At 45.4% G+C, this 26,031-nt stretch overlaps 1 protein-coding gene across 1 annotated transcript in view; it reads right to left on the bottom strand.

Annotated features, from left to right (window-relative positions):
- The window catches only part of hgfac (HGF activator), an 82,712-nt gene that overhangs the window by 25,992 nt on the left and 30,689 nt on the right, over positions 1-26,031 (bottom strand). The window contains exons 9-11 of the mRNA XM_043703685.2: positions 18,413-18,507; positions 16,999-17,112; positions 10,511-10,642 (exon numbers count right to left, since the gene is read on the bottom strand). Coding sequence (XP_043559620.2) covers positions 10,511-10,642; positions 16,999-17,112; positions 18,413-18,507 — 341 coding nt within the window. The remainder of the gene's footprint in view (positions 1-10,510; positions 10,643-16,998; positions 17,113-18,412; positions 18,508-26,031) is intronic.

Genomic DNA, 26,031 nt, shown 5'->3' on the forward strand with positions numbered 1-26,031 from the left:
TAAACCAACCACCCTTACCCTATGACCTTGCATTTCCCATGAATCCACTTAGTCTGCACATCCCTGGACTCAATGGGCAATTTAGCATGGCCAATCCACCTAACCTGCCCATCTTTGGACTGTAGGAGGAAACCAGAGCACCCAGAGGAAACCCACACAGAATCACCCAAAACTGGGACCAAACGCGGGTCACAGGCGCTGTGAGGCCACAGTGTTATCCGCTAAGTTACCGTGCTGCCCTTGTTCTGTCATTCAATAGGACCAAGCCAACCTCACAGCTCTCTGTGGCATTGATTCTCAGCCCTCTGAGAGAAGAAATCCCTCCTCATCTCAGTCTTCAATTGGTGCACCTTTATTCTGAGACTAAACCCCCTGCTCCTAGGCTCTCCCAGAGGGGAAACATCCTCTCACAACAATGTCCAGACTGTCCCAAAGTGCTTTACAGCCAATAAAACACCTTTAAAATATGAACAATAATTTTTGTACATAACCATTGTTTAAAAAAAAGACGAATGTATCTTAGTTTGTTCTAAAGTCTCATTCATAAAGTCAGGAAGTATGGGATATAGGAAGATTTGGCTATCTGGATTCAGAATTGGTTGGCTGACAGAAGGCAGGGAGTGGGAAGTATTCTGCCTGGAGGTCAGTGTTGAGTGGGGTCCCTCAGGGCTCTGTTCTTGGGCCTTTGCTCTTTGTAGTTTTTATAAATGACTTGGATGAGGATGTTGAGGGGTGGGTTAGTAAATTTGCAGATGACACAAAGGTTGGAGGTGTCATCGATAGTACAGAGGGCTACTGTAGGCTGCAGCGCGACATAGACAGGATGCAGAGCTGGGCTGAGAAATGGCAGATGGAGTTCAACCTGAAGGTCGAATGCTGAATATAGGATTAAAGACAGGATTCTTGGCAGTGAGGAGGAACAGAGGGATCTTGGGATCCATGTATCTATATCCCTCAAAGTTGCCACCCAAGTGGATAGGGTTGTTAAGAAAGCATATGGTGTTTTGGCTTTCATTAACAGAGGGGGTCGAGTTTTTAGATTAGATTACTAACAGTGTGGAAACAGGTCCTTCGGCCCAACAAGTCCACACCGACCCGCCGAAGCGCAACCCACCCAGACCCATTCCCCTACATTTACCCCTGCCCCTAACACTACGGGCAATTTAGCATGGCCAATTCACCTTACCTGCACATTTTTGGACTGTGGGAGGAAACCGGAGCACCCGGAGGAAACCCACGCAGACACGGGGAGAATGTGCAAACTCCACACAGTCAGTTTCCTGAGGCGGGAATTGAACCTGGGTCTCTGGTGCTGTGAGGCAGCAGTGCTAACCACTGTGCTACCGTGCCGCCCACAAGAGCCGCGAGGTTTTGCTGCAGCTCTACAAGTCCCTGGTGACTCCACACTTGGAATATTGCGTCCAGTTCTGGTTGCCCTACAGTAGGAAAGATACAGAGACTTTGGAGAGGGTGCAAAGAAGGTTTATCAGGATGCTGCCTGGACTGGAGGGCTTGCCTTATGAAGAAATGTTGAATAAGCTCAGACTTTTCTCTCTGGAGAGGAGGAAGAGAGGAGACCTGATCGAGGTATTCACGATAATGAGAGGAAAAGCTAGAGACTTTTCCCCAGGGCAGGATTGACTGGTACGAGGAGTCATAGTTTGAAGATATTAGGAGGAAGGTATAAAGGAGACGTCAGAGGTAGGTTCTTTATGCAGAGAGTTGCGAATGCATGGAATGTGTTGCCAGCGGTGGTGGTGAAGGCAGAGTCACTGGGGACATTTAAGCGACTGCTGGACATGCACATGGATAGCAGTGAGTTGAGGGGTGTATAGGTTAAGTTACTATATTTGACATTAGGATTAAATCTCGGCACAACATCGTGGGCCAAAGGGCCTGTTCTGTGCTGTATTTTTCTATATGTTCTAAAGTATATTTGGAGTGTAGTCACTGTTATAATGTAGGAAAAACAACAGCAAACAAGCTCCCACCAATAACAATGTTTAATGAACAGATAATCTGTTTTCTGTGATGCTATATGTGTGATAAATATTGGCCATGATACAGAAGGCAGACTTTTCTTTTGTTTTTCAAACAGTGCCCATGGAACGCTCATCTGAGTGTGTAAAGTGGACATGGATTAATCTGTTCTTCCAAACTACAGTACCTCTGTCAGTGCAGCACTCCCTCTGTACGGCGTTTCGAGTGTCAGGACTGAGTAGGTGGACAGGTAGCTGGAGCATTAATGTATGTATTAATCTATGTAGCACCATGCAATATCCCAATAAATAGTTTTACATAGAGTCATAGAGATGTACAGCATGGAAACAGACCCTTCAGTCCAACCCGTCCATGCCAACCAGATATCCCAACCCAATCTAGTCCCACCTGCCAGCACCCAGCCCATATCCCTCCAAACCCTTCCTATTTATATACCCATCCAAATGCCTCTTAAATTTTGCAATTGTACCAGCCTCCACCACTTTCTCTGGTAGCTTATTCCATACCCGTACCACCCTCTGTGTCAAAAGTTGCCTCTTAGGTCTCTTTTATGTCTTTCCCTTCTCACCCTAAACTTATGCCCTCTAGTTCTGGACTCCCTGACCCCAGGGAAAAGACTTTGTCTATTTATCCTATCCATGCCCCTCATAATTTTGTAAACCTCTATAAAGTCACCCCTCAGCCTCCAACGCTCCAGGGAAAACAGCCCCAGCCTGTTCAGCCTCTCCCTATAGCTCAAATTCTCCAACCCTGGAAACATCCTTGTAAATCTTTTCTGAACCCTTTCAAGTTTCACAACATCTTTCCGATAGGAATGAGACTAGAATTACACGCAATATTTCAACAGTGGCCTAACCAATGTCCTGTACAGCCGCAATATGACCTCCCAAATCCTGTACTCTATACTCTGACCAATAAAGGAAAGCATACCAAACGTCTTCTTCACTATCCTATCTACCTGTGACTCTACTTTCAAGGAGCTATGAACCTGCACTCCAAGGTCTCTTTGTTCAGCAACACTCCCTAGGACTTTACCATTTAGTGGATAAAATACTGTTATTTAACAAAAAAATGGTGAATACTGTATCAGGAGGCAATGGCTTAGTGCTTGACTATTGATAAACGCCACAATCAACTATCTTTTGTATCTATACACACAGACAACGAGGATCACACTGGGACAGCACAACAACAATAGGACATGCCAGAGGACAGCCAGAGAATTCCTAGAAGCCTAGCACTCATCCACGGACTCCATCAATAACCACACTGGCCTAGACCCAATGTACCGACCACTTCAATGACCCACTGGGAAGCAGTGGGGAATGAAACCAAATAAATTCCAACCAACACAGAACAGCAGTGCTTCACAGGAGGCTCCACAGCACTGAGGATGTCATCTAGGCAGGGGACAAAATGTCTGCAAATCAACTTCCCAGCTCCTACAACCAGCACCCGAGCTACAAATCTTCACACAAACCTTGAAGACTATTGATCCTGAGACCCAGGGAATGTTCTGGACCTTGCTTCAACTCCTACCATGGCTGATAAATTTGAATTCAATTAAAAAAAAGGGAATTAAAAATCTGACGATGAATTGATTGTTGGGGATAAACCCCTCTGGCTCACTAACATCCACCTTGCCTGGTCTGGCTTATACGTGACTCCAGACCCACAACAATGTGGCTGAGTCTTAAGTGCCCTCTGTGCAATTAGGAATGGGTTCCCATGTTCCACAAATAATTTTTTTTTAAAAAGGATACTGGAAATCTGACACAAACACAGAGAGTGCAGCATCCTTGGAGAAAGAAACAGAGTTAATGTTTCAAGTCTCATCTGAAGATAAATCACATCAGATCCTGAAGGTTTACTCTGATTTCTCTCCGCAGATGTTGCCAGACTTACGGAGTTCTCCAGCATTCTATGCATCAGTTTCAGTTTTACATCTTGCCCCTGGTCAAAGCAAATGAGGCGGATCATTTGTATTTTAGATTTTGAAGTGAGGAACAAAGGACTCAGGAGCAGGAGTAGGCCATTTGCCTCTTTGAACATGCTCCACCATTCAATAAGACCATGGCTGATTTTGGTTTGGTCTCAGCTCCACTAACCTGCCTTTGCCACCCCCACTGCATAATCCTTGACTGCCTTTCCACTAAGAATATATCTAACCCAGCCTTGAAATAATTCTATAGCCCCAGCCTCCACTATTTTGTAGGGAAGACAATTTCACAGACAAGGGACCTTAGGAGAAAGTTCGCTTCGTTGCCATCATGGAAGGGATATCTCTTATTTTTAAAATGTATCCCTAGATTTAAACTTCCTCACAAGAGGAAACGTTCCTGGCATCCATGCTTCCCATTCCCCATGTGAAGCAGTGGTGAGTGTTGTTCAGGACACTGGGAGAGCTTCATGACCTTGCACGCATACTGCCAGTTCAGTGGTCAAAGAGTCATAGAGTCATACAGCATGGAAACAGACCCTTCAATTTAACCAGTCCACAATTCCAAACTAAACTAGGCAAAAGTGAGGACTGCAGATGCTGGAAATCAGAGTCTAGATCAGAGTGGTGCAGTAAAAGCCCAGCAGGTCAGGCAGCATCCGAGGAGCAGGAAAATTAATGTTTCCGACAAAAGCGCTTCATCAGGAACGATGAAGGGCTTTTGCCCAAAACGTCGATTTTCCTGCTCCTCGGATGCTGCCTGACCTGTTGTGCTTTTCCAGCACCACTCTGATCCAAACTAAACGAGCCCTACCTTCCTACTCCTAGCCCATATCCCTCCAAACCTTTTCTATTCATGTGTCTTTTAGATGTTGTAACTGTGTCTGCATCCACCAATTCCTCTGCAAGCTCATTCAAACCACTCACTGTGTAAAAAAAAAACCTGCCCCCATGTCATTTTTAAATCTTTCTCCTCTCACCTTAAAAATATGGCCTCTCGTCTTGAACTCCCCGACTTTAGAGAAAAGACACCAAATATTTACCTCATCTATTCCCCTCATGATTTCATAAACCTCCATATGGTCACCCCTCAACCTCCTACACTCCAATGAAAAATGTCCCAGCCTATCCAGCCTTTCTTCATAACTCAAACCTTCCACACCTGGCAACATCCTGCTAAATCTCTTCTGAACACTCTTTAGCTTAACATAGAGTCATAGAGATGTACTGCATGGAAACAGACCCTTCGGTCCAACCCGTCCATGCTGACCAGATATCCCAACCCAATCTAGTCACACCTGCCAGCACCTGGCTCATATCCCTCCAAACCCTTCCTATTCATATACCCATCCAAATGTCTCTTAAATGTTGCAATTGTACCAGCCTCCACTACATCCTCTGGCAGCTCATTCCACACACGTACCACCCTCTGAGTGAAAAAATTACCCCTTAGGTCTCTTTTATAACTTTCCCCTCTCACCCTAAACCTATGCCCTCTACTTCTGGACTCCCTGACCCCAGGGAAAAGACTTTCTCTATTTACTCTATCCATGCCCCTCATAACTTTGTAAACCTCCATAAGGTCACCCCTCAGCTTTCGACGCTCCAGAGAAAACAGCCCCAGCCAGTTCAGCCTCTCCCTGTAGCTCAGATTATCCAACCCTGGCAACATCCTTGTAAATCTTTTCTGAACCCTTTCAAGTTTTACAACATTTTTCCGATAGGAAGGAGACCAGAATTGCATGCAATATTCCAACAGTGGTCTAACCAATGTCCTGTACAGCCACAACATGACCTCCCAACTCCTGTACTCAATACTCTGACCAATAAAGGAAAGCATACCAAACACCTTCTTCATTATCCTATCTACCTGCAACTCCACTTTCAAGGAGTTATGAACCTGCATTCCAAGGTCTCTTTGTTCAGCAACACTCCCTAGGACCTTACCATTAAGTGTATAAGTCCTACTATGATTTGCTTTCCTAAAATGCAGCACCTCGCAGTTATCTGAATTAAACTCCATCTGCCACTTCTCAGCCCATTGGCCCATCTGGTCCAGATCCTGTTGTAATCTGAGGAAACCCTCTTCGCTGTCCATTACAGCTCCAATTTTGGTGTCATCTGCAAATTTACTAACTGTACCTCTTATGCTCGCATCCAAATCATTTATGTAAATGACAAAAAGTAGAGGGCCCAGCACCAATCCTTGTGGCACTCCACTGGTCACAGGCCTCCAGTCTGAAAAACAACCCTCCACAACCCTTTGTCTTCTACCTTTGAGCCAATTCTGTATTCAAATGGCTAGTTCTCCCTGTATTCCATGAGATCTAACCTTGCTAATCAGTCTCCCATGGGGAACCTTGTCAAACGCCTTACTAACGCCTTAACATTATCCTTACTATATCAGAGCAACCAGAACTGGACACAGTACCCCAGAGGAGGCCTCACCAATGTCATGTACAACCTTAACATGACTTTTCAACTCCTATACTCAAAGATCTGAGCAATGAGGGCAAACATGCTCAACACCTTCTTAACCACCTTGTCTATATTGGGTATGTTGTCCTTGATATTTGGACTCAAGTTCTCTAAAGTGGGACTTAAACAGACAATGCTCTGACTAAGAGGCATGATTGCTGCCCTTTGACCCAAGAAGTGAAAGATGTTTGAGTAGGATGCACCATCCATAGCTAACTGAGGAAGTTTAGGATGCCTTCAAATTGGAAGAAAAGTGTACAATAATTATTTCAGAGTTTCAGAACGATGGAAAAACTTTACAAACTAGCAAAGAATGACTTCACAAAATAATGATGGAAGAATCAGAGTATGAGAAAACAGGACAGAAATGGGAAATGAAATTATCAAGAATTGTGCTTGTGATGAAAGTTCACAAATAAATCTCCTTCTGAGGACCCCAGCATCACAGCTGCCAGTCTGCAACCAGTCAATTCATCTCACGGTGGAGGTTACTGCTACAACTGAACAATTTGAAAATCATTCTTGTAGCAGGAAGGCACAGTATTAAAGTGGGCACTTTGTCAAGAGAAAATACTAAGGAAAACAAATGCACGGTCACAATGGACTAAAATAGAATATGATTATGAAAATCCTATGTGTTTAATGCAAAAATGTTATTACTGTCAATAGAAACAGCAAAAAGAGGGAATTTTGATAGAAGGTGAAAATGCTTTCTTAAAGACACAATATCATTTTCTGGAGGGAAAAGTGTGATCAAAAAGAAAATGGATAATTATTTTCGAACTTGAATTCCAAAGACGTAAATGGATTTTTGGTTTTCAATGCTAAGATGCTTTTTTGTTCCATGGTCAGAAGGTCTTTTGGAACAGTGAGCTAAAGACAGCCATTCCAAGAAATCATATGACTTAAGCTGAATGACTTAAGCTGTTCTGAGGAAGGCTCACTCGACCTAAAACGTTAACTCTGATTTCCCTCCACACGTGCTGCCAGACCCACTGAGCTTTTTCAGCAATTTCTGTTTTTGTTTCGAATTTCCAGCATCTGCAGTTCTTTCGGTTTTCATTTAGGGTTCAACAAGCTACCTGGTGAGATAACTGCTGCTTATTGTTGGCTTGAGGTTTTATGGCAAGAGCCAGATGGACATCCAGAGTGACAAGCAGGTTCAGTTCAGAAGTAATGATCCTTACCAGCAAGAACAGCAGTTTAGTTATCAGCAGCCTATGGACTTTCAGTGTTGGAAAGTGGTCTCAACCTACGTTAACAGTCAAGGTAGACAGGCTGTCTTCAGCTCTCTGTTCCAAATTACCTTCTGAACTTAAAAAAAAATTCACATCACTGAAAACCAATAATCCATTCACCTCTACTTTAGCAGTCTAAGAGGAAAGGTGCAGGTTCATCTCAATGAAGGGAGTTCTTGAAGGGAGAGTTGCAGGTAGACAGGGCAGTGAAGAAGGCATTTGATATGCTTGCCTTTATTGGTCAGTGCATTGAGAATAGGAATTGGGGTGTCATGTTACAGCTGCACAGGACATTGGTTAGGAATACTGCGTGCAGTTCTGGTCTCCCTGCTATAGGAAAGATGCTGTGAAACCTGTAATGACGCAGAAAAGATTTACAAGGATGTTGCCGGGGTTGGAGAGTTTGAGCTGTAGGGAGAGGCTGAATAGGCTGGGGCTATTTTCCCTGGAGTATTGGAGGCTGAAGGGTGACCTTACAGAGGTTTACAAAATCATGAGGAGCATGGATAGGATGAATAGTCAAAGTCTTTTTCTCAGGGTAGAGGAGTCTAAAACTAGAGTGCATAGGTTTAAGGTGAGAGGGGAAAGATTTAAAAGGAACCTAAGAGGTAACATTTTCATTTAGAGGTTGGTGTGTGTATGGAATGAGCCGCCAGAGGAAGTGGTAGAGGCTGGTAGAATTACAACATTTAAAATCTGGATGAGTACATGAATAGGAAGGGTTTAAAGGGATATGGGCCAAATGCTGGCATATGGGATTAGATTAATTTATGTTATCTGCTGGGAATGGACGAGTTGAAATGAAGGGTCTGATTCCGTACTGTACATCTCTGACTCCAAAGCTGGAAAGAGTGCTTAGCTTTTCTTAGAGAAAGTGAGAGAAAAGTCAGTAAGTAAGTGTTTGCATGTTGTGTGGAGAGACAAAGAGAATCACATCTAGCAAATGCACAGGAGACTGAAAAGAAATGCTTGCAACTCCATCAGCTGTGTAAGAAATGTTAATGTGAATAAAGGAGTGATGCTTCCTATGATAGAGTTGCAGAAAAGGATATTGCTGGGAAAAAGAGTTGAAGCTTTCTTTTGGAAAAGAAGGATTCTTCTACCTCATTTTGTGACTATGTTCTATGGCTCACCACCACAGTAACCAAATGACAAAAGTAAAGGTTATGCTCTATCAAACCATGTTTCACTCTGGAATCTTATTTCTCTAGCATCACCATCATCTGGGATCATAACTTGTTATAATTATGTGGTTCATAAGAATATAACTACTTCTTTTGGTTTTTATGATTATTATATTTTTGAATAAGTGAAAGAGGTCATGCGGCCATTGTGTTGGAGACTGAAAGCTTGTGTGTTTCATTCTCTTATTATTATTGTGATAGTCATTACAGATCAAAGGGAATCAGATTGCTTTATTGAGAGGGAAATGCAAGGTACTTACACTTGGAACACTTGCTAAAGGAATGTTGGCCCTTATTTCAAGAGAGTTTGAGTATACGAGTCGGAAAGTCTTACTGCAGCGAGAAGCTGGTGAGACTACATCTGGAGTACAGTGAGTAGTTTTGGCCTGTTATTTAGGAAAAATATCATTTCATTGGAGGCAGTTCAGAGAAGGTTCACTGAAGTGCTCCCCAGTACGGAGGGATTGCCTTATGAGCAAAGGCTAAACAAGTTGGAACGCTACTCCTTGGAGTTTAGAAGAATGGGAGATGATCTCATTGAGGACATATAGGATTCTTAAGGGGGTTGACAGGGTAAATGCTGAGAGGATGTTTCCCCTCATGGGAGAGTCTGGGAGCAGAAGACAGAAGGATAGATGGCCCAGTGGCATTATCGCTGGAGAGAGAGTCGTTATAATTAAATTCAGAATAAAGGCGTGCCAATTTAAGACTGAGATGAGGGGGAATTTCTTGTTTCAGAGGATTGGGGGTCTCTTTGCCACATGAGGGTAGAGTTATTATTTTGTGGTTATGGGGAAAAGACAGGAATGTGTATGTGAAGGGCTTATGGTCTTATGGAGACATAGACAGCAGTTTCTAAGTCTGCATGAGTTGATCCTGAGTCCTCTAAATTCCTATAAAAATACTGTAGGCATCGAGATATTACTGTTTGTACTGTAAATTATCCGTTCCTTTCAAAGGTGAAAGGGAATTGAGATAAAGGATAACTGATTAGTAGTTTTACTTGGACATTAAAAGAATATATTTCTCATTGTAATGTGAGAGAGGATAGAGGAAGGCATGGATAGTTAGTCAATCATGTTTAATGTTCAGAAATTCTGGCCTTGCCAGGAATACTCACATCACATAAATAAATTTAAACAAAAGGTCCAAGTTAATAATAAAATCTCGCAACTCTGAAAATAGACCATTTGGCCCATCGTGCTTGTGCTGGTTCTTAAAAAAGAGTTATCTGAATAGTTCCATTCTGTCTGCTTTTCTCCCTTATTGTCCTACAATTTTCTAATCATGACCCTTCAAATCATGACCCCATTTCCTTTTGAGAGTTGGCACTACCCTTTAGACAATCCAATCCAATCTAAATCATCTCTGGGAAGATACATTTCCTCAACTCCTGGTTCTTTTGCCAATTACCATACGTTTGTGTCCTCTGGTTACCAACTTTTCTAGTTTAGTCACTCTTCTTAAGCTTTGTGATTTTGAACACCTCGACTCCTTAGCCTCTAGAGATGTCTCCAATCGATATTCTGAACCAAGCTTCAAATGTCAAGAAGAACAGGCAGGAAGTGAGTACTAACGAAGCTGTGTGCGTGGGTGGAGAGAGGGGGTCCTTCACTGAAGGACCAATCCATAATTTCACCCGAATATACTTTTCCAGTTCCCGTGGATACCTTCATATTGAACGCTGTCACACTCAGGCCCACTGCCAGTACACACACAGTTTTCCACCTCGTCTCCAACAATGCGGAACCAGCGCTCCCCAATAAGGAAGTACCTGTAATGGCTACTGTCGAAGCATTTCACTGAAAGAGAAAATCACTAAATGAAGGCAATATACAAATTAGGCATGCAATCATTAGTCAATCTGAATCCAGTCTGAACTGGGGTGGCGACAGCCTGCTGGCATTATTGCTGGACCGTTAGTCTAGAGACCCAGGTGATGTTTTGGGGACCTGGCTTCAAATCCTGCCGCAGCAGATGGGGGAATTTGAATTTGAAAAGTAGCTGGAATTAAGAGTCTAATAATGACTATGAAACCATTGTTGGAAAATCTCATTTGGGGAGTAATTTAGCGCAAGGGATTAGCTTAACTTGGTGCCATAGAACAGAACCGGTCCTTTAGCCCTTGATGTTGTGCCAGCCTTTTATCCTGATCTAAGATCAGACTAGGAGAAAGTGAGGACCGCAGATGCTGGAGATCAGAGCTGAAAATGTGTTGCTGGAAAAGCACAGCAGGTCAGGCAGCATCCAAGGAGCAGGAGAATCGACGTTTCTGGCATAAGCCCTTCTTCAGGAATGAGGAAAGTGTGCCAAGCAGGCTAAGATAAAAGGTAGGGAGGAGGGACTTGGGGGAGGGAGGAGGGACTTGGGGGAAGGGCTTTGGAAATGCGATAGGTGGAAGGAGGTTAAGGTGAGGGTGATAAGGTGAGGGTGATAGGCCGGAGTGGGGGTGGGGTTGGAGAGGTCAGGAAGAAGATTGCAGGTTAGGAAGGTGGTGCTGAGTTTGAGGGTTGGGACTGAGACAAGGTGGGGGGAGGGGAAATGAGGAAACTGGAGAAATCTGAGTTCATCCCTTGTGGTTGGAGGGTTCCTAGGCGGAAGATGAGGCGCTCTTCCTCCAGCCGTCGTGTTACTATGGTCTGGCGATGGAGGAGTCCTTGGTGGAGTGGGAGGGAGAGTTGAAGTGTTGGTCCGGGTGTCCCAGAGGTGTTCTCTGAAACGTTCCGCTAATAGGCGGCCTGTCTCCCCAATATAGAGGAGGCGCACATTGGGTGCAGCGGATGCAGTAAATGATGTGTGTGGAGGTGCAGGTAAATTTGTGGCGGATATGGAAGGATCCATTGGGACCTTGGAGGAAAGTAAGGGGGGAGGTGTGGGCGCAAGATTTGCATTTCTTGCGGTTTCAGGGGAAGGTGCCGGGATTGGAGGTTGGGTTGTTGGGGGGGTGTGGACCTGACAAGGGACTCATGGAGGGAGTGGTCTTTTCGGAACGCTGATAGGGGAGGGGAGGGAAATATATCCCTGGTGGTGGGGTCCATTTGGAGGTGGCGGAAATGACGAACGATGATACGATGTATATGGCGGTTGGTGGGGTGGTAGGTGAGGACCAGTGGGGTTCTGTCCTGGTGGCGATTGGAGGGGCGGGGCTCAAGGGCGGAGGAGCGGGAAGTGGAGGAGATGCGGTGGGGAGCATCGTCGACCACATCTGGGGGGAATTGCGGTCTTTGAAGAAGGAGGCCATCTTGGTTGTTCAGTATTGGAACTGGTCCTCCTGGGAGCAGATGCGGCGGAGATGAAGGAATTGGGAATATGGGATGGCGTTTTTACAGGGGGCAGGGTGGGAGGAGATGTAGTCTTGGTAGCTGTGCGAGTCGGTCGGTTTATAGTAAATGTCCAAGTCCCTCCTCCCTCTCCCAAGTCCCTCCTCCCTACCTTTTATCTTAGCCTGCTGGACAAACTTTCCTCATTCCTGAAGAAGGGCTCATGCCCGAAACATCGATTCTCCTGCTCCTTGGATGCTGTCTGACCTGCTGAGCTTTTCCAGCAACACATTTTCAGCTCTGATCTCCAGCATCTGTCGTCCTCACTTTCTCCTCGAAGATTTTATCCTTCTGCGAATCCTCTTACAAGGATGCCTTCTTTGAAGAAGCTCTCTTCCTCCCTTTCCAAGGATCTCAATGAGTCCCTCTCTCACTGCACACCCCAGGTCATCTCCGCTGCCCAGAAGCTCTTCAGCCACGTTCTCAAAATGACTCACTACCACAGCCACATCTCCTCCCTCAGCATCTCCCTACGGAACCAACTGACCCCACACAGACTCCGGACTACGTTCAGACCAACAAAATTTGGACCCAACCAGGACAACCAGTACCTACAACAAATTCGAAGCCTCCAGCAACAGACCTCCCTCCGGATCCTCTGCTCCACGCTTACGGCCATGCGCCGCTACCTACATTCCCTGCAGTCAGCCCTATCCCAGCTCAGGACAACACTCTCACAGACCTGTAAAGGACCTCTACTGTTCTTCATCCACAGAAGAATCCATACACTAAATTAACAGTTCTTCCTCGCCATATCGGAAATTAAAGACAGTAAGTACCAAAAGCTTTCATGTACTTACCCCCACACTCTGGGTTCCTCAACTGTTCCAGAATCTTCCATCGGCCTCCGAAATCATTCTGGCACCATTAACCACGTGGCCGCTGCAGCGCCCGCGGCAGAAACCACTGCCACGAACCATGACGTCACTTCCGCCCCCACCGACCATGCAGCCTCCACGATCGCCGCCCAGACAACCCCCTCCACGATCGCCAGGAAGACCATCGCCGACAGATTTGTGGCCTCCGCGGGCTCCACGGCTATCGGGAACAATACCGTGTCTGCCGTCGCCACAGCCACTTCCACCCCCAGTGACATCACTCACCAGCACAACGACCACGCCTCATGCGTCTCCGCCCCCACGCCGATCTCCGTCACCACGCCTAACCCCGCCCCCACGCTGATCTCCGTCTGCACACCTAACCCCGCCCCCACGCCGATCTCTGTCCCCACGCCAAACCCCACCCCGCCCCGATCTCTGTCCCCGCCCTGATTCCCGCCCCCACGCCTAACACCGCCCCCACTCCCAGCTCCAGCCCCACACCAGGTCCTAGCTCCCAGCCCTGCCATATTTTCACCATCCCTCCAGAACTACCCCTCTCTGAGGATAAAAGATCAGTCCTCAGCAGACGCCTCACCTTCATTCCCCTACGCTCTCGTTTTATCGAGTTCAACACGCGGCGAGACATCGAACAATTCTTCCGCCGCCTTCGCCTCCGCGCCTACTTCTTCAACCAAGATTCTCTCCCACCCTCTGACGACCCCTTCTCCCTCCTCCAAAACACCCCATCCACCTGGACACCCCGTGCTGGACTCTTACCCGCCCTCGATCTCTTCATAGCCAACTGCCGCCGCGACATTGACCGCCTCAACCTGTCCAACCCTCTCACCCACTCCAACCTCTCACGCTCGGAACGTGCAGCCCTCCACTCCCTCCGTTCCAACCCCAACCTCACTATCAAACCAGCTGACAAGGGAGGCACGGTAGTAGTTTGTGCACTGACCTTTACACCGCTGAGGCTAAACACCAGCTCATGGACACCTTCTCCTACTGCCCCCTTGACCATGCCCCCACCTCCCACCACCAAACCATCATCTCCCAGACCACCCATAACCTCATCACCTCAGGAGATCTCCCATCCACCGCCTCCAACCTCATAGTCCCACAACCCCGCACCGCCCGTTTCTACCTCCTGCCCAAATTCCACAAACCTGACTTCCCCGGCCGATCTATTGTCTCAGCCTGCTCCTGCCCCACTGAACTCATCTCTGCATACCTCAACACAGTCCCGTCCCCCTTAGTCCAAGAACTCCCCACCTACTTTCGGGACACCACCCACGCCCTCCACCTCCTCCATGATTTTCGCTTCCCCGATCCCCAATGCCTTATCTTCACCATGGACATCCAGTCCCTGTACACCTCCATCCCCCATCACGAAGGTTACAAAGCCCTCCGCTTCTTCCTTTCCCGCTGTACCAACCAGTACCCTTCCACTGACACCCTCTTTCGACTGACTGAACTGGTCCTCACTCTGAACAACTTCTCTTTCCAATCCTCCCACTTCCTCCAAACCAAAGGAGTAGCCATGGGCACCCGCATGGGCCCCAGCTATGCCTGCCTCTTCGTCGGATATGTGGAACAGTCCATCTTCCGCAGCTATACCACCCCCCACCTTTTCCTCTGCTACATCGATGCCTGTATCGGCGCTGCCTCGTGCTCCCACGAGGAGGTTGAACAGTTCATCCACTTTACCAACACCTTCCACTCTGACCTCAAATTTACCTGGACTGTCTCAGACTCCTCCCTCCCCTTCCTAGACCTCTTCATTTCCATCTCGGGCGACCGAATCAACACAGACATTTACTTTAAACCGACCGACTAGACTACATCTCCTCCCACCCTGCCCCCTGTAAAAACGCCATCCCATATTCCCAATTCCTTCGTCTCCACCGCATCTGCTCCCAGGAGGGCCAGTTCCAATACCGATGGCCTCCTTCTTCAAAGAACGCAATTTCCCCCCAGACGTGGGATCCCCCCTCCACTGGATCTCCTCCACTTCCCGCTCCTCCGCCCTTGAGCCCCGCCCCTCCAAGTGCCATCAGGACAGAAACCCACTGATCCTCACCTACCACCCCACCAACCTCCAGATACATCGTATCATCCTTCGTCATTTCTGCCACCTCCAAACAGACCCCACCACCAGGGATACATTTCCCTCCCCTCTCCTATCAGCGTTCCAAAAAGACCACTCCCTCCGTGACTCCCTCGTCAGGTCCACACCTCCCAACAACCCAACCTCCACTCCCGGCACCTTCCCCTGAAACCGCAAGAAATGCAAAACTTGCGCCCACACCTCCCCCCTCACTTCCCTCCAAGGCCCCAAGGGATCCTTCCATATCCGCCACAAATTCACCTGCACCTCCACATACATCATTTACTGCATCCGCTGCACCCGATGTGGCCTCCTCTATATTGGGGAGACAGGCCGCCTACTTGCGGAACGTTTCAGAGAACACCTCTGGGACACCCGGACCAACCAACCCAACCACCCCATGGCTCAACACTTCAACTCCCCCTCCCACTCCACCAAGGACATGCAGGTCCTTGGACTCCTCCATCGCCAGACCATAGCAACACGACGGCTGGAGGAAGAGCGCCTCATCTTCCGCCTAGGAACCCTCCAACCACAAGGGATGAACTCAGATTTCTCCAGTTTCCTCATTTCCCCTCCCCCCACCTTGTCTCAGTCCCAACCCTCAAACTCAGCACCACCTTCCTAACCTGCAATCTTCTTCCTGACCTCTCCACCCCCACCCCCACTCCGACCTATCACCTCACCTTATCACCCTCACCTTAACCTCCTTCCACCTATCGCATTTCCAACGCCCTTCCCCCAAGTCCCTCCTCCCTCCCCCAAGTCCCTCCTCCCTACCTTTTATCTTAGCCTGCTTGGCTGCTTGGCACACTTTCCTCATTCCTGAAGAAGGGCTCATGCCCGAAATGTCGATTCTCCTGCTCCTTGGATGCTGCCTGACCTGCTGCGCTTTTCCAGCAACACATTTTCAGAACACCACTGATCACCGAGCTCTAGGCTGAATACTTTCCATCTACCACCACTCTCTGTCTTCCACGGGCCAGCCAATTTTGTATCCAGGCAGCCAAATTTCCCTTTATCCCATGCCTCCTTACTTACTTAATGAACCGACCAGGGAACCTTATCAAATGCCTTGCTAAAATCCATGTACACCACATCCACTGCTCTACCTTCATCAATGTGTTTTGTCATATCCTCAAGGAATTCAATAATGTTTGTGAGGTATGACATGCTTCTGTCATGGGCCGAAGAGCCCATTCCTGTGCTGTTCAGTTCTGTGTTCTATGTTCACTCATGCCCCCCTTTAGGGAAGGAAACTGCCATCTATACCTAATCTGGCCTACATGTGACTCCAGGCCCACAACAACGTGGTTGACTCAAAACTTCCCTCTGGGCAATAAATGCTGGCCTAGCCAGTGACACCCTCATCCCTTGAATGAATGAAAGAAAGAACTGAAGATTCAAGAAAGGCAGACGCGATTGTTGTTGAAAAGAGTGACTAGTTGCTGACACTTTTCATTTTGCACTCATCAGAACAAATGCAAGAATGCTAAATTTGAAACAATCACAACTATTTATACTACAGGATTCTGCTTGATTGGCAAGCCAATTCTGATTGGCTGAGGTGTTGTCATAGTGAAACCACGAGGAAGGCTCTACAACTTTCTCAGTAATTCGAAAATAGCTCTTGGCGTCTAAACACCCTGTTTGCAGAAAGTAGCTTCCTGTTTATGAATGTACATTGCTTCTAGAGTGCTCTTGTGGGCCTCACTGATTTGTCTTAAATTGATTGTCATTATGGCAATTAGCACAATCAGAGTTGCTTAGCAAGTGCTGCCCAATTGCAGTATACGCAATAAAGGCAGGAGGTTTGGTCACATATATTGCCATTCAGCGAGCGCACCGGTTAAGTTATATTGTACACTGTTCTCTCAAATACACGCAAACAGGAGTTAATCACGTACCTTCCTGGCAATTCACTCCTGTGAATTCATCATGGCAGCGGCAGTGGTAAGAGTTGAGCAGAGGGTCTCTGATGCATGTCCCTCCATTTTTACAGGGATGTGAAGAACAGGGATCTGCCCAGTTCAAAGCAAAGAGGATTTAGTGCCAATGCTACATGTTCAGTTCTCTTTCTGCAAACAAAGTGTCCCCAAATTTTAGTTCTCCTAGCCTGTATTCCCAAGGAATAAAATTTCCAGCACCAACCCAGCCCATTATTAGCAACTTACTTTGTCATAAACTGGATTAATTTCAATAATAATATCCCTGCAATTATTTTCCCCTTTATCAAAATTCCTTGTAAATTTTGTGCATGAATCAAGAATAAATTATGCAATGTTATAAGTATTGTAGCAATCTATTTTAGCAACTTTCCACATTTTGACAGACATTACTTGTCAAGATGTTGCTTCGAATTCTAAAACCCAGCTTTCCGACATTTTGTAATTTACTGTAATATACTGCACAACATAATTGCTTACACAGTTCCTGCTCATAACAACTTGACAGGTTCCACAGGGTGGGGTGTATTTAATACTGCAGTGAACATGACAGCAGTCAGGATGTGTTAATCAAATAGTAAGATAATCAGCAGGATCCCCATAGAGCTTAACCCCACTGCAAAGGATGCTAGCCACCCCCTGGGTAAGGAAATCCCCCACTGCCGAATAAATGTATTCCCTCCGCAAAGATTCATTGCCCTGAGAAAATTCAGCCTACCACTGAGGAAATTCACTCTTCAAAAGAAATTCATCTGTCTCTAAGGACATTCTCGACCCTGAGGAATTTCACACTCCCGAGAAAATGTACTCCCCTAAAAAATTTCAACTGAGGAAATGTATTCCTGTGCACCACAAAAGACACCACCATCCCCCATCCCCCCATCCTCCTTGCCTCACCAAGAAATGTCACCTTCCTTCAAGGACGATCTTCTCATACACCCCCAACCCCTGTGGAAAATCATCCTTCTACCAAGGAATGAGGAGGTGCCGGTGTTGGACTGGGGTGGACAAAGTTAAAAACCACACAACACCAGGTTATTTGCCCAACGAGTTTATTTAGAAGTACTAGCTTTCAGAGCACTACTCCTTCATCAGGTAACTAGTGGGGCAGGATCATATATCATTTTAATTGTGATCTTTTGTTATAATTTCTGTGTCTTAGGATCCTGCCCCACTAGGTACCTGATGAAAGAGCAGTTCTCAGAAAGCTAGTGCTTCCAAATAAACCTGTTGGACTTTAACCTGGTGTTGTGGGACTTTAACTCTCAAGCAATGTCAGTCCCATCCTGTTTTCCCTGTGAAGATGTCCATTGCATGGGAGTAACTTCTTTAATATGGAGATTATTTCTGACCAAACAGCAGCTGACTTACCCACCTTCTTTTGGACACTGTGGAATATCGCAAAAATCCCAGGAGATATGATCATCAGTCAGTGTGTAACACCAAGGTTCTTGCTCATTGTCTGTGTTTCTGAAATAGATACGTGGATAACTTATGAATGGCTGAACCTCCTGCCCAATCTAAAGCCCACCACCTACCCTTAAAACTACTGATTTGAATATGAAATATAAACTGGCATTCATACAATACTGTAATCACAGAATCATGAAATTGATCTAGCATGGACGAGTGTTATGAACCAGACCAAACCAAATCCTCTTAAAATATTTAGAAGATAGTCTAGACTCTAAATTTTTCTTATTTTAAAGGTAAATGCAAGGTGTTGTGTTCCAGGTTCAATTTGATTGGTGAAATTACTATATTTAAAGCAAAACACAGTTTATTTATCCACTATAGCTAAAATGCAGCAAAAGAAAGGAGGAATTGGGATAACATAACTCAATTGGAAAACTTTACAGACAAATAGATACAGTAACTTTTACTAATTAACTGTTCCAATATAATAATATGCCATATACACATCTCAGCAAAAGGCAAAGTCAGACATAGATTGTCTCACATGCACCTCCTGTAGCAGGCAGTGAATCCCAGTTTTCAACTGTAACCAAGAGAGAGGAAAGAAATAGCTTCCACTTCTTCAAGACCTCAACAGCTACTGCTGAACGCTAAACTAAAATCTCTGGTTTGTAGGAGTTTGACCACACCCATTCAGGCTGCTTCTATTGTTCCAACATTTAAAAAAAGCCCAAAGCTTCACAAGTTGTTTATCTTCTCATAGTCACCCAAGCTCTCTCTGAAAGGAACAAAAAAATATCGTCTTAGGAGGTCATTTGGCCCATCATACTTCCATCAGCTCATCAAATGAGCATCATTACCAAGTGCCAATTTATGCGCCATACCCTTCCATAGTATTTCTATCCAAGTGACCATCCAATGCCCTCAGATGCCCTGTGATATCGGTTATGATTTGGAATGTCTTAAGTAGATTTGCCATCACTAACCTGATTTTAGTCAAGACTACTGACACCATGCAGGGAAAGGATGTCCACATAATGTCCTAGGCAGAATATCGGTTCAACTTTTTTGGGCTGTAAATAGGTTTATTATATATTACTTAATAGCTAGCAGCTTTACATCTAAGAAACATGGCTATCCCTTGTAAGGCATCAAGATCAACTTAAGATCAATTCACATCGTTACTTTAACAATGTGCTTTATTCTGAAGAACAATGACTTGGGAACTGGTTAGAACACTGCTTCACTCCCTCAGGATCAGTCCTTTATATCTTAAAGTGTAGAGCTCCTCTCATGATGTCAGTTAACTCTTTCAGGTACTGACTGTCTTATAACAATGAACGCCTTGGGCTGGCTCTTATGAGGAGAGCTGGGTAGATTAGTGAGAAAATAATATGGGGTGCTGTGCCATGGGTGTCATTCTCAGTATCCACCCTCCTGCCTCTACCAATGGAGCAGGCATTAGGATGCCAGTCAGCTGCTGGGTCAATTGAAAGCCTAAAGGCTGTTTCAGGTCCCTCTCTTCCCCTGTTGGGATTTAACCCACCACTGAGGAGTGGGGCCTAACATTTGATTAAACTGGGCTGGTGCACCAGTGAATAGATGGGGGGAGCATTCACCTATTGACTCTTTCCACATGGTCACCTCTATTGTTACCCTCAAGATTATTCCTGGGACCAGCCCAGTGGAATGGGAAGGTGAGGGGTAAGGGAGTTGGTGGGGCAGGAACATTCCTGACCCACAGCTCCCAAATAACTTCATGTAGTTAACCATTTCAGTGCTACTCTGGGAACTCGATGTACATTGATTGTCAATGCTTTGCAGAAGCCATTTGCTAGAATAGTTCCAGGAATGAGAAACTCTCACCAACCTTTACACATGCACCATTTTATCTAGGTACATCATAGTTTGCTACGACAACTGGTCTGCCCAGGACCTTAAGAAACTACAGAGAGTTTCGAACACAGCTCAGTCCATCATGTAAACCAACCTTGCATTCATTGACCCCATCTACACTTCTCACTGCCCCGGAAAGCAAATAGAATAAAGGAGAACCCTAAAGCTTTCTATAGGTATGTGAGGAATAAAAGGATGATTAGGGTAGGAATAGGCCCAGTCAAAGACAGAAGTGGGAAGTTGAGTGTGGACCCTGTAGAGATCAGAGAGGTGCTAAATGAACATTTCTCACCGGTGTTCACCCAGGAAAAGGAGAATATTGGAGAGGAGAAGAATGAGGTACGAGACCTTAGACAAGAAAGGATCAAGGTTAGTTATGCACAGGTGTTATCAATTCTAGAAGGAGTGAAAGTAGACAAGTCCCCTGGGCCAGATGGGATTTATCCAAGGATTCTCTGGAAAGTTCGGGAGGAGATAGCAGAGCCTTTGGCTTTGATATTTGAGTCATCACTGTCTACAGGTTTAGTACCTGAGGACTGGAGGATTGCAAATATTGTGCTCTTGTTCAAGAAGGGCAGCAGAGATGACCCACGTAACTATAGACCAGTGAGCCTTACTTCCATTGTAGGAACAGTTTTGGAAAGGATTACAAGAGATAAGATTTATAATCATCTAGCAAGCAACAATTTGATTTCAGATAGTCAACATGGTTTCGTCAAGGGCAAGTCGTGTCTCACAAACCTCATTGAGTTTTTTGAGAAGGTGACCAAGCATGTAGATGAGGGTAGGGCAGTTGGTGTGGTATACATGGAGTTCAGTAAAGCCTTTGATAAGGTTCCACACGGTAGGCTGATGGAGAAAATGCAGAGGCATGGAATTGAGGGTGATTTAGCAGGTTGGATTAGAAATTGGTTTTTTGAAAGAGTGGTGGTTGATGGAAAATATTCAGCCTGGAGTCCGGTTACTAGTGGTGTGCCACAAGGATCTGTTTTGGGACCACTGCTGTTTGTCATTTTTATAAATGACTTGGATGCAGGCATAGGTGGATGGAATAGTAAATTTGCAGATGACATAAAGTCGGTGGAGTAGTGAACAGTTTGGAAGAAGGTTACAGGTTGCAGGGGGACTTGGATAAACTGCAAAATTTGGCTGAGAGGTGACAAATTGAGCATAATGCAGCTAAATGTGAGGTAATGCACTTTGGGAAGAATAACAGGAAGGCAGAGTACTGGGTCAATGGAAAGATTCTTGTGGATGTGCAGAAGGATCTTGGAGTCCATGTGCATAGATCCCTGAAAGCTGCCACCCAGGTCGATAGTGCTATTAAGAAGGCATATGGTGTGTTAGGTTTCATTGGTAGAGGGAATGCGTTTCGGAACCGCAATATCATGCTGCAACTATATAAAACGCTAGTGCAGCTTAACTTGGAATATTGTGTATAGTTCTGGTCCCCATATTTCGGGAAGGATGTGGAAACATTGGAAAAGGTGCAGAGGAGATTTACCAGGATGTTGCCTGGTCTGGAGGGAAGATCTTATGAGGAAAGGCTGAGAGACTTGGGTCTATTCTCATTGGAAAGAAGAAGGCTAAGAGGGGATTTGGTAGAGACATACATGATGATCAGAGGATTAGATAGGGTAGACAGAGAAAGTCTTTTTCCTAGGATGATGACGTCAGCTTGTATGAGGGGGCATAACTACAAATTGAGGGGTGATAGATTTAAGACCGATGTCAGAGCAGGTTCTTTACTCAGAGAGTGGTAAGGGCATGGATTGCCCTACCTGCTAATGTAGTCAACATTAGCGAGATTTAAACAATCCTTAGATAAGCACATGGGTGATTTTGGGATAGGGTAGGGGGATGAGCTGAGAATAGTTCACAGGTCAGCGCAACATCGAGGGCCGAAGGGCCTGTTCTGCGCTGTATTGTTTTGTGTTCTAAAGGCAGCGAACATCATCAAAGACCCCTCCCACCCCGGTTATAATCTCTTCTAACCTTCTCTGTGATCAACTTCGCAGAGGGCAGAAGGTAAAAAAGCTTAAATACACCAACAAGTTCAAGAACAGCTTCTTCCCCGCTGTTATTAGACTGCTGAATGGACCTCTCCCAATGTCAAATCTAATGTTGATCTTGCTTTTTGTGCACCTGCTTTGCAGTTATAACTTTGTATTCCTCGCTCTGTTGAATCACCGCATGATCTTTGCATTGTGTGATCTGCCTGTACTGCACACAAAACAAAACTTATCACTGCACTTAGGTACATGTGACAATAATAAATCAAATCAAATCAAACTTCAGCTTTTGGGCATAAACTGAAGAAGGTGTTCTCCACAAGGCTGAAAAGAGATTTGATAGACATTTTCAAAATCCTGAATAGTCTGGACAGTGTAGATAAGGGAGTCAAGGAAGTCTCAGTCTGAACAGATAGAGCGGAACAGTAGATGTGTTGTGTTTGGTCTTCCAGAAGGTGTTTGACAAGGAGCCTCACAAAAAATTACATAGTGTTGAAATGGATAGAAAATTGGCTAATGGGCAAGAAATAGCAAGTGGGATAAGGGGTTATTTTTGGTGACTGGTAACCAGTGGGGTTCCACAGGGATCAGTGCTGAGGCCGTAACTATTTGCAAATATATTAATGACTGGGAGGAAGGCAGTGAAGGTATTGTAGCCAAATTCACAGACAATTCACTAAAATAGGTGGAAAGGCAAATAGTTTAGAGAGTATTGATATATCAAATAATAAGTGGGCAAAAAAATTGGCAAATGGGGTATAATGCGGGAAAATGCGAAGTTGATCACTTTGGAAGAGAAAACAAAAGAATAGAATATTTTTTAACTGGAGAAAACTGCAGAAAGCTGCAACACCAAGGGATTTTGAAAGACTTGTGCATGAAATACTGAAAGCTGTGTTTGGATAGAAATGGTGAGCAGAATATGGCACAAAAGCAGGAGATTGGCACAAAGGGGGAGCAGGGAATCAGGAAGGCTAATGGAATGTTGGCCCTTATTTCAAGGGGGTTGGAGTTTAAGTGTAGAGAAGCTTTACTGTACAAGGTGCTGGGGAGACCACATCTGGGAGCACTGGGAGCAGTTTTGGTTCCCTTTTTAAGGAAAGATATCATTTCATTAGCGGCAGTTCAGAGAAGGCTCACTAGGATGATCCCTGGTGTGGAGGGATTGTCTTATGAGCAAAAGTTAAATGTTTGGGACTCTACTCACTGAAGTTTAAAAGGATGAGAGTTGATCTCTTTGAAACAATTAGGATGTTTAAGTGGCTTGACAGGACAAATGCTGAGAGGATTTTTCCCCTCATAGGAGGGTCCAGGACCAGAGGGAATAGTTTCATCATAAAGGAGCACCAATTTAAGACTGAATGGGGAGGAATTTCTTCCCTGAGAGCTGTAGGGCAGGGTCCTTGTGTATATTTAAGGCTGAGATGGATAGGTTCTTGTTCAGTCAGGGAATCGAGGGTTACGGGAAAAGGCAGGAAAGTGGACGTGAGGAATATCGGATCAGCCATGATCCTTTTGAATGTCAGAACAGGCTCGAGGGGCCAAATGGCCTGCTCCATTTTCTATTTCTTGTGGTCTTATAGATTAAGCTGTTTCTCATTCTTAAAAGGAAAAAGGAACAAGAGGACATAGACTTTAAGTGATGTGTAACAAAAGCAAGCATGATATGAGAAAAAGCTTTTTCACAGAGTGAGTAGTCAGGGTCTGAAACACACTGCCTGGGAATATGGTGGAGGCAGGTTCAATTGAGGTATTCAAGAGGGGCATCAGATGGTTATTTTGGATAGAAATGGTGTGCAGAATATGGCAAAAAAGCAGGAGATTGGCACGAAATAATGGTGCTCATGTGACGGGCCAGTGCATGGAAGATGGGCTGAATGGCCTTTCTGTACACCATAACTACTCTGTAATTGGCAGCCCAATTCCAATGAATACACACATTCTGCAGCACCTTGGGATGTCCTGAGGGTGTGAATGAAGCAGTGTACAAGCCAGGTTCTCTGCTTCTACTATTAAAGACACTTCACATGTCACTGCTTTGGCTTTTGGTGAATCTTTGTTTGAACAGACAAAATATCACAGCAACATTCCACAAACTGCAATGACCTGGGTGCACAGTTCATCTGCTTTACTGTTGTTAGCTGAGGATACATTTGGAGATTAGGAGAGTTTCCTGCTGAGCTTCAAATAGTGTCGTAGGATCAGCTTTTACCTGCAGTCCCTGGAAACATATTTTCCTTTTACGTTTTTATGCTTTGATATGTGAGTATTGTTAGCTCTGGTGAATGGGATGTTCTCCAGATGAGACTGCTTAGCCACTGTTTAGTCTGGGAACAGACTGCCAGAGGTCGTGGTAGAGGTGAGTACAATTGTGTCATTTAAGAAACATTTAGACAGGTACATGGATGGGATAGGTATTGAAGGATTTGGACCAATCGCGGGCAAATGGGACTAGTTTAATTGTGAAAACTGGACAGCGTGGGCAGGTTGGGCTGAAGGGCCTGTTTCCAGAGCTAAAGGCCTCTCTGACTCTATGAGACTTAAGTCCATCCACCAATCAGATCAAGTTTGATCTGCTCTCCCCACCCATTAACATGTCTCTCCTCCACATTCCCTGCAACTCTTATCTAACAGAAATCTAACTGGATAGGTCTTGAAAGATTTGATTCTCCAAGATCTCTCTGAAGGACAGGGAATCCCAAATTCCTACAAGCCACTGTCAGTTGCAGCTGAAGAACAGCACATGTTGGAACAGACTCAAGCTTCCTCTACTCAAACCCAATTATTTGCCACAGCCTAACCACCTCCTAAGGTAATCATCTTGTTCACCCACATGTAGCATTGCTTCCATTCTCACAACACCATAATACGGTGCCTCTGATTTCTCCTCCAAATGAATGCAACCTTAAGGAGCTCTCAGCTTGAAACTGGATTTATAAAAGACTGTGAAGGCTTTCAGGCTGAGGATACTTTTATCCCAATGGTTTGTGAACCAAATGCAAGATGCACTGCAGAAATTCACCAATGACCCTTAGACATCACCTTCCAAACCTGCGACTACTTCCATCTAGAAGGACAAAGGCAGTAGATACATGGGAACACCACCACCTGCAAGTTCACCTCCAAGCCACTCACCATCCTAACTTGGAAATATATCCCTGTCCATTCACTGTCACAGAGTCACAGAGATGTACAGCATGGAAACAGACCCTTCGGTCCAACCCGTCCATGCCAACCAGATATCCCAACCCAATCTAGTCCCACCTGCCAGCACCCGGCCCATATCTCTCCAAACCTTTTCCTATTCATATATCCATCCAAATGCCTCTTAAATGTTGCAATTGTACCAGCCTCCACCACTTCCTCTGGCAGCTCAGTCCACATACGTACCACCCTCTGTGTGAAAAGGTTGCCCATAGGTCTCTTTTATATCTTTCCCCTCTCACCCTAAACCTATGCCCTCTAGTTCTGGATTCCCCGAACCCAGGGAAAAGACTTTGTCTATTTATCCTGTCCATGCCCCTCATAATTTTGTAAACCTGTATAAGGTCACCCCTCAGCCTCCGACGCTCCAGGGAAAACAGCCGCAGCCTGTTCAACATCTCCCTATAGCTCAGATCCTCCAACCCTGGCAACATCCTTGTAAAGCTTTTCTGAACCCTTTCAAGTT

Source organism: Chiloscyllium plagiosum, unplaced genomic scaffold (assembly GCF_037043375.1).
Source record: "Chiloscyllium plagiosum isolate Xiang-an unplaced genomic scaffold, Cpla_swu_hap1 HiC_scaffold_2, whole genome shotgun sequence".
Taxonomy (NCBI): Eukaryota; Metazoa; Chordata; class Chondrichthyes; order Orectolobiformes; family Hemiscylliidae; genus Chiloscyllium; species Chiloscyllium plagiosum.